The sequence below is a fragment of the Sciurus vulgaris genome, assembly GCF_902686455.1.
Source record: "Sciurus vulgaris genome assembly, chromosome: 4".
Classification (NCBI taxonomy): domain Eukaryota; kingdom Metazoa; phylum Chordata; class Mammalia; order Rodentia; family Sciuridae; genus Sciurus; species Sciurus vulgaris.
Window position 1 is genome coordinate 25,380,014 of NC_136464.1, and position 9,961 is coordinate 25,389,974.

At 39.6% G+C, this 9,961-nt stretch overlaps 1 protein-coding gene across 2 annotated transcripts in view; it reads right to left on the reverse strand.

Moving 5' to 3' along the window:
* SLK (STE20 like kinase) overlaps positions 1-9,461 on the reverse strand; it is a 62,988-nt gene extending 53,527 nt beyond the window's left edge. For both annotated transcript variants that reach the window (XM_079136314.1, XM_079136313.1), the window contains exon 1: positions 8,733-9,461. In XM_079136314.1, the coding sequence (XP_078992440.1) occupies positions 8,733-8,882 (150 nt within the window). In that variant the 5' untranslated portion in view covers positions 8,883-9,461. The remainder of the gene's footprint in view (positions 1-8,732) is intronic.
* Positions 9,462-9,961: the final 500 nt, after the last annotated feature.

The following is a 9,961-nucleotide window of genomic DNA, read 5'->3' on the forward strand; positions in this document are numbered from 1 at the left end:
CCAAATTTGACTTATAAATTCAATAAAATCCCTTCCCCCACCAAAAAAAATTTTAAAACACACACAACAGGTTTTTTTGTGAAACATAATCAAGCTAATTCTAAAATGTATACTGAAGTGCTAAGAACCAAGAATATACTACACATTGTTGAAGAATAAGAACAAGAGGAAGTCTTACTATATCAAGAGATTTATTTTAATGCTTTCCTAATTAAGATAGTTGGATAGTGGCACAGGAATACACAATAGTTTGACAAAGAGAATAAAAATTGCAGGAATAGACAAATTTACATAATAGGATACAGCATAGTAATAACGAGAATAACCCCCACCCCATCCCCACCCATTATTGATTCTGGGATAACTGTGTGTGCGCATGGGATAAAAAATAAAATTGGATCCATAACCCACACCATAAACAAAAATCTATTCTAGGTAAACTGTAAACCTATTTGATAAAGGCAGAATCAAAAAGTGTTTGAACCAAAGGCCAAATATTCTCTCTGATATGTGAATGCTAACACACAATAAGATAGCAGAAGGGAAGAACAGAAGGTCATTGGATTAGACAAAGGGGAATGAAGGGATGGGGGGGAATGGGAATAGAAAAGAGAGTAGAATGAATCGGACATAACTTTCCTCTGTTCGTATATGAATACACAATCAGTGTAATTCAACATCATGTACAACCACAAGAATGGTGAGTTATACTCCATGCATGTATAAATATCAAGAATACACTCAAGAAAACAGACCATATGTTATGCCTTAGGAAATGCAAAAAAATAGAGATACTGCCTTGTGTTCTATCAGATCATAATGGACTGAGAGTAGAAATCAATGACAAAATAAAAAACAGAAATTACTCCAACACCTGGAGACTAAATAATATGCTATTGAATGAAACGTGGATAACAGAAAACATCAGAGAGGAGATAAAAAATTCTTAGAGGTCAATGAGAACGATAATACAACATATCAAAATCTCTGGGACACTATGAAAGCGGTACTAAGAGGAAAATTCATTGCACGGAGCGCATTCCGGAAAAGAATGAAAAGTCAACAACTAAATGACCTAACATTACAGCTCAAAGCCCTAGAAAAAGAAGAACAGAATAACAGCAAAAGTAGTAGAAGACAGGAAATAATTAAAATCAGAGCTGAAATCAATGAAATTGAAACAAAAGAAACAATTCAAAAAATTGACAAAACAAAAAGTTGGTTCTTTGAGAAAGTAAACAAAATAGACAAACCCTTAGCCACACTAACAAAGAGAAGGAGAGAGAAAATTCAAATTACTAAAATTCGTGATGAAAAAGGAAATATCACGACAGACACCACTGAGATACAGAACATAATGAGAAGCTGCTTTGAAAATCTGTATTCCAACAAAATAGAAACTACCGAAGACATTGACAAATTTCTAGAGATATGTGCTCCTCCCAAACTGAACCAGGAGGACATACACAATTTAAACAGATCAATATCAAGCAATGAAATAGAAGAAGCCATTAAAAACCTACCATCCAAGAAAAGCCCAGGACCAGACGGATTCTCAGCCGAGTTCTACAAGACCTTCAAAGAAGAACTCATTCTAATACTTCTTAAAGTATTCCAGGAAATAGAAAAGGAGAGGAACCTACCAAACTCACTCTATGAAGCTAATATCACCCCCATACCCAAACCAGGAAAAGACACATCAAGGAAAGAAAATTTTAGACCAATATCCTTGATGAATATAGATGCAAAGATCCTTAACAAAATATTGGCAAATCGTATCCAAAAACATATCAAGAAAATTGTGCACCATGATCAAGTGGGGTTCATCCCTGGAATGCAAGGATGGTTTAACATCCGTAAATCAATAAATGTAATCCATCATATCAATAGACTTAAGGATAAGAATCATATGGTTATTTCAATTGACACAGAAAAAGCATTCAACAAAATACAACACCCCTCAATGCTCAAAACACTGGAAAAAAACAGGGAGTGTAGGAACATACCTGAACATTGTAAACTCTACTTATGCTAAGCCCATGGCCAACATCATTCTTAATGGAGAAAAACTGAAACCATTCCCTTTAAAAACAGGAACAAGACAGGGATGTCCTCTTTCACCACTTCTATTCAACATTGTCCTCGAAACTCTAGCCAGAGCAATTAGGCAGACTAAAGAAATTAAAGGAATACGAATAGGAAAAGAGGAACTTAAGCTGTCACTATTTGCTGATGACATGATTCTATATTTAGAGGATCCAAAAACCTCTTCCAGAAAACTTCTAGACCTCGTCAATGAATTCAGCAAAACAGCAGGCTATAAAATCAACACACATAAATCTAAAGCATTTTTATACGCAAGCGACGAAACAGCTGAAAGGGAAATGAGGAAAACAACTCCATTTGCAATAGCCTCAAAAAAAAATAAAATACTTGGGAATCAATCTAACCAAAGAGGTAAAAGATCTCTACAATGAAAACTTCAAAACACTGAAGAAAGAAATTGAGGAAGACCTTAGAAGATGGAAAGATCTCCCATGTTCTTGGATAGGCAGAATTAATACTGTCAAAATGGCCATACTACCAAAAGTGCTATACAGATTCAATGCAATTCCAATTAAAATCCCAATGATGTACCTTACAGAACCAGAGCAAGCAATCATGAAATTCATCTGGAAGAATAAGAAACCCAGAATAGCTAAAGCAATCCTTAGCAGGAAGAATGAAATAGGGGGTATCACAATACCAGAACTTCAACTATACTACAAAGCAATAGTAACAAAAACGGCATGGTATTGGCACCTAAACAGGCAGGTAGATCAATGGTACAGAATAGAGGACACAGACACAAACTCAAATAAATACAATTTTCTCATACTAGACAAAGAGGTCAAAAATATGCAATGGAGGGCTGGAGATACAGCTCAGTTGGTAGAGTGCTTGCCTTGCAAGCACAAGGCCCTGGGTTCAATCCCCAGCACCACAAAAAAAAAAAAAAAAAAAAAAAAAAAAATATGCAATGGAGAAAAGATAGCCTCTTCAACAAATGGTGCTGGGAAAACTGGAAATCCATATGCAACAGAATGAAACTAAACCCCTATCTCACACCCTGCACAAAAATCAACTCACAATGGATCAAGGACCTTGAAATCAGACCAGAGACCTTTCATCTTACAGAAGAAAAAGTAGGTCCAAATCTTCAACATGTCGGCCTAGGATCAGACTTCCTTAACAGGACTCCCATAGCACAAGAAATAAAAGCAAGAATCAATAACTGGGATAGATTCAAACTAAATAGCTTTCTCTCAGCAAAGGAAACCATTAGCAATGGGAAGAGAGAGCCTACAGAGTGGGAGAATATCTTTGCCACTCATACTTCAGATAGAGCACTAATTTCCAGAATATATAAAGAACTCAAAAACCTCTACACAAAGGATACAAATAACCCAATCACAAACGGGCTAAAGATATCAACAGACACTTCACAGAAGATCTACAAGCAATCAACAAACATATAAAAAAATGTTCAACATCTCTAGTAATAAGAGAAATGCAAATCAAAACTACCCTAAGATTCCATCTCACCCCAATCAGAATGGCGATTATCAAGAACACAAGCAACAATAGGTGTTGGAGAGGATGTGGGGAAAAAGGTACTCTCATACATTGCTGGTGGGGCTGCAAATTAGTGCAGCCACTCTGGAAAGCAGTGTGGAGATTCCTTAGAAAACTTGGAATGGAACCACCATTTGACCCAGCTATCCCACTCCTTGGCCTATACCCAAAGGACTTCAAATCAGCATACTACAGAGATACAGCCACATCCATGTTCATTGCTGCTCAATTCACCATAGCCAGATTGTGGAACCAACCTAGATGTCCTTCAATTGATGAATGGATAAAGAAACTGTGGTATATATATACAATGGAATATTACTCAGCTAAAAAGAATAATAAAATTATGGCATTTGCAGGCAAATGGATGAAATTGGAGAATATGCTAAGTGAGATAAGCCAATCTTAAAAAACCAAAGGAAGAATGATCTCGCTGATAAGTGGATGATGACACATAATGGGGGGTGGGAGTGTGGCAAGAATGGAGGAAGGAGGGACTGTATAGAGGGAAAAGAGAGGTGGGAGGGTGGGGGGGGAAGGAAAAAAATAACAATGAATCAAATATCATTACCCTATGTAAATGTATGATTATGCAAATGGTATGCTGTTACTCCATGTACAAACAGAAATAACATGTATCCCATTTGTTTACAATAAAAATAAATTTTAAAAAAATAATTAAAAAAGAAAAAAAGAATACACTCTACAATCATGTATATCTGAAAAGAAAAAAATTTTAAAAAGGCTTTTTAAGATGAACTAGGAAATTATCTTCATGACCTTGGGTTAGGAAACAATACCTTAAATGTAACATAAAAAGCACTGGCTACAAAGGAAAAAACTGACAAATAGGATTACATTAAAATCAACACTTCCATTAATAGAAGACACTATAATGAGAATGAGAACAAGTTACAGAATGAGAATATGTTTGCCATAACCATAACCTGCAAATGGTCAATACTCAAAATATACATATACATGTGAGCATATACACACAAACAAAAAAAAGTCTCAATAGGAAAATGAAAAACAGAACACAAAGAATACCAAACTACCAATAAACATACAAAAAGAATTACTTATTCATAATCAGAGAAAGGTAAATATAAACACACCATTGGATTGTCAAAACCAAAAATTCTGACAACACTAAACATTGGCAAGAATGCAGAGCAAGGACATTTTGTATACTACCAGAGGGAATGTCAACTGGCATAATTAATTTGGCATCATCTAGTAAAATTAAAGCTACACTGCTCTATAAGCCAACAATTCCACTCCTGGATTATGCCTTAGTGAAGCTCAAGCACTACGTGCACCATTGTGTGTAACAGTCAAAAACTGAAAACAACTAATATGCCCATTAACAATATAATGATAAATAATTGATGATATAATGGGACACTATGCAACAATGAAAAGGAACTAACCATAGCTCTAGATGATAATAAAGATGAATGTAACAAATGTTAATGTTGATTCTGAGACAAGACACAAACAAATACACTCAATATGATCCCATTCTTATAAAATTCAAGTGCAAACAAAACTAAATTTATAATGTTTAGGGGTAGGCACCTAGATGGTAAGCAAAAAAGGGAAGCAAATAAATGAACAACTTAAAGATAAGATAGTGGTTTCCTTTAGGAAGAAGGGATCAGATACAGAAAGGAGTCAGGAGGGAATCTGTAGTGTTGGCAGAATTCCTTGACCCTGTTATCATTAGTATAAAGTCACATGATTATTTGCTAAATGCACAAATGTTTCTATACTTTTAAATACAAAGAATAAATGTTTAACCAGCCACAGTGGCACACTCCTGTAATTGCAATGACCTGAAAGGATGATGCAGGAGGATGGCAAGTTCAAGGCCAGCCTCAACAACTTGGTAAGGCCCTAAGCAACTTAGTGAGGCTGCATCTTAAAATAAAAAATAAAAATGTCTGTGGACGTGGCCCAGTGGCAAAGCGCCTCTGGGTTCAATCCCTGATGCAAAAAAAATGAATGAATTAATTAAATGTTTCACTATTTTTTAAAGGCATACATCTATCATTTATCATAAGAAGAAACACTTTCATCCAGCACACAATCAGATGTTCAGCTTCAATTGGTTTCACAAATAAAACAGCTTTTTAGAAATGCAATTCAGTACAGAATTTTGTTATTCCTTTTTTTACTGCTTAATAAAACAAAAATCCAAAGTACTGTGAAGAATGTTATATACCTTCATTTTATGTCAACAACATTTTAAAAAGAGAAAATAGTTGGATATGGTGACCCACATCTGTAATTCCAGCGGCTCAGGAGGTTGAGGCAGGGAGATAGCAAGTCCCGAGCCAGCCTCAGCCACTTTCTAAAATATAAATACGAGACAGGGATTCGGCTCAGTGGTTAAACACCCCTGTGTTAAATCCCCAGTACCAGAGAAAAAATATATTTAAAATAATGAAGATTTTTAAAGCCAGGAAGTAACTTTATTAGAGTTATATAAAGCTGGACTAAGTGGAAGAAGTATAACTATATAATAGAAAGATGCTTCAAATAAACTAAACACACAACATGATTTCCAAGTTACAATTTAATTTTTGTAAGTTACCTATTTCTGTAAGCGAGTAATAGCTAGAAAAAAATAATAATAGCTAGAATCAGGTTTAGAAATCATTTTCTAATGCATTCTACCACAGACAATATTAAGGTTTGAAAGCTTTTTCCCCCAACTGGAAAATTTACAATTTCCCTCATACAAATTTACAATTTCTAGGAAATCTTAAAAAAACAAAAACTTTTAGGAAAAAGGGGCCAAAATGGTCTGATAAGTTAAGTTTAAATTAAAAAAAAAAAAATTCACATGCTGGCTCCTGAGAAGCATAAAGTTGTAAAATTAAGAAAAAAAAAATACAAAGGACCCAATGCTCTTCAAGTATTGTACTAAAACATAACCATCAAGTCCACAGAAATTACCCTCAGCACAGTTTCATAGTTTGAGCTACTTGGATTAAATTTTTCAACTGATGTCTCACTATAAGAAAAGACATTAACTTTGCTTAAAGTCACTAAACAGTGAAACCACACAATCTGTCTGTGCCATAGGAATCCAAGAAAATGATTTACAGTCTTCTTAGTCTATTTTCCTGTCCTATCCGGTTATGTTGATTCTGTGAGTTCTAAATGTAGTTAACAGTAACTTGTACCATTTATTGAACCCTTCCTATCGTTCTTCTGATCCTCACATAACTGAGTAGTAGGCTTTACTGATAAGGAAAGTCAGGTACAGAAAAGTAATCTGCCCAAGGTCATAGACTGCTATTAAGCAGGGGAACCGAGAAATATTCCCCTCCATAGTCCATGCTCTTAATACTATTCTGTTTATAGTGAATGAAACATATTTACACCATGAAAACTACCCATGATCACCTACCACCTTCTCACTACAAGATTCCAGATGCTTGAAGATTTATTTTTGTCTTTCCTAGTTAATGCACTCACAGAGTATTAACAGAAGGGATCTAAAATAAAAAACACTTAGGAAAATCTTTGATTTTACAGCTAAGAATATGGAAGTCCAGAGAAGTTAAATGTTTTGTCCAAGACCACAAAGCTGGCTTGGGATGGTCAGCACTAAAACATTACTCTTAACTACCAGAAGTAACCTTCCCACAACACCCAAAGTCCTTCCTGCCATGCATATTATACCCTAAGCTCTTGCTGTAACCATACTCTACCCTCCATACAAATACTGAAGTTTCCTTTGCCAACTTTCAATAGCATTCACATGTAAGTTACATATTCTTTCAACAAATACAAAGAGAAAAGCATGTGCTAAGGCAATGGATGGACCCAAATGTATAACTTCGGCCCCTAATTTTATTATAGAAACCTAAACATATTAACTATAATTTGTGACAAGTGCTATAGTAGCCATGTTTTGAAAGCACACAGAAAGGAGTGAATATTCAGGCTGGGTAAAGAGTGAGGACTGAAGTTCTAACAAGATGCACTTAAGGAGGGCAAAGGCAAAAGTCTAACAGTGCTTAGCAAGTAAGAAAAAGGCTATCATTTTTACCAATAGGTAGTAAAGTTAAAAACACTATAAATTACAGGGTCAGAAGACATGAGTTTAAGTCCAAGCTGTGACTCCTGTGACTGAACAATTTCTAAATATCAGGATCCTCACCATAAAATGTGAACACTACTACTGACCTGCCTACCTTCCAGGATTTGTATGAGGGCTAAATTATGTGAAAGCGCCTAAAAACCGCAAAGTTCTGTGTAAGCCTAAGTTATTTACTGTTTTCATTTCTAGGCAACCTGGTGGGTCCTTCCCCTAAACTGTGTCTCATAAAAACCTCACCCTTCAGGATGAAAATATTCCTATGACATCATTCATATGCTCCTTAGGAGAGTGTAAACAGTTCACATTAATGCCTTCAGGTTGAAATGTCAAACCCACTGAAATAAACATGTGTATGTGTAGTTTTTTTAAATTTTTCAAGGGCTGGTATTAAGTCAATACTTATTATATTTATAAAAACTAGCACCAGATGCAGATTTTCTTCTGGAAATTTTCTACCAGAAACTCTATTCCATTGTACAGTATGTGGTCCAAGCGGCTAACTCAAGAACTGACTGCTAGTGGCAATCACTTAGCTCTGATCCCAAGAGACCGGTTATGTATTAGCAATATACGCTTATCAAATATATGCCCTGGTCTCCAAAAAGGACACCGTTTTAGTACAGGAAGCATGCAAACGCAGTTGGCACACTAACATACACTGAAAAGTGTAATGAGTTTCCAATTTTAAAATACGTGAGGGCCCAACCCGACCTCTCCCATAAATTAAAGAGCATTCATTTCAAGTTTGACAGAGCAGACTGAACAACCCTGCAACCTCAGCAATCACTCTAAAACTACACTCAGGCCCCATTGTGTTCAGCCCTACTGTTTAAGCTGCTCCTTGGATGATAAGCTAAACAAAGTTCCAACGCACAATTACAAAGTCAAAAGACAGGGCAAGAGACAGGAAAGGGACAGGGAGAGCGAGAAGTCCTCGTGCCACTCCGGGCTAGTGGCTGTTTTATCTCCCAAGTGCAACTTCCCGTTTTCTCCCTCTTACCTTGTACACTTTCCCAAAGGCTCCGTCGCCCAGTTCGCCTATAATTTCCCAAAACTCCTCGGGGTTCAGGTCCCTCTTCACATGTTCGTACTGCTTCTTCTTCTTCTCGCTCCCCAACTTGAAGATCTTACGGAAATTGAAGAAGGACATTTTTCCTCCCAACAGAGTTCCTTGCACTTAAGGACTAGAAACAACAATAAAAGGCAAAGTTTCTCCTCCCTGCTCTCCCGCGCGAGCCCGGCGGGCGGCGGCGGGCGCGGGGTCTCGGGCTGCTGGGGCCGGGCGCTCCCAAGAAGGCGGGGCGGGACTCGGCTCCGGCCCGCCGTGGGGGGGCGCGGGCGGCCGCTCCGCTGAGCCCGGCCGCGAGCCGCGCGGGTCGTCGCCTCTTCCCCGCCGGCCCTCGGGGGCTGCACCTGCCCGGACGCTCGTCCCCACCGCCCCGGCCCGACGGGTCGGAGCGGTCCGGACGCCCGCGGCCGCGGCGACTGAGGCCCGTGTCACGGCGAGTCTCCAGGGGCGGCGGCCACTCCGAGCCAGGGAAGCGGCCGGCGCCTCCGAGGCGGGCAGTCGACAGGCCGAGCTCTCCCGCCCGGGGCCGGAGTCTCCTCCACAGCCGTCCGCTCCTGCGGCGCGAGGCCCGCGCGTCCCCTCAGCTCTGGGGCACAGCCGCCGCCTCGCTCCCGCTGGAGCCCACACAGCCTCGTCCTGGAGCGCGCGCCGACGCCGACGCCGACTCTGCAGCGCGCCCGCGCGCTCCTCGGCCGCGCGCTCGCGAGAGGGGCGTCCCCTCTGGCCCCGCGCACGCGCGTTGGGTCCCGCAGGCGGCGGCCCCAGCGGCTTGCAGGCTTCTGGCGCGGGTTGCGTGGTGGTTGCTTAAGCCCTTCATCCCTGACCCTTCCCGGGCAAGCCCCAAATCCAAATCAGCCCCCGATTTAATGGAGCAGCCCCTGTGGCACGACCCGGTTGATTGTGCTACAATTTGCTGCCTCCACTCAGGATCTGGGGGAAATTGTAAAGCGTGAAAGCTGAGCTGCCCAGGTTGCGTCCGAAAGTTGACTTTCTCACTCTTCACATAGGTCGCAAAATACAGTAAGAGGGGCAGGCATGTAGTGGCTGAGTCTTGGCTCTGGAACCAGGGATCCGTGACCTTGGGCAGGTAACCTCTCCTTGCCTGTTTCCTCATTGTGAAGCGAAGATCCTAATTGTCCCTACCTGAAGGTTGTGGCGAG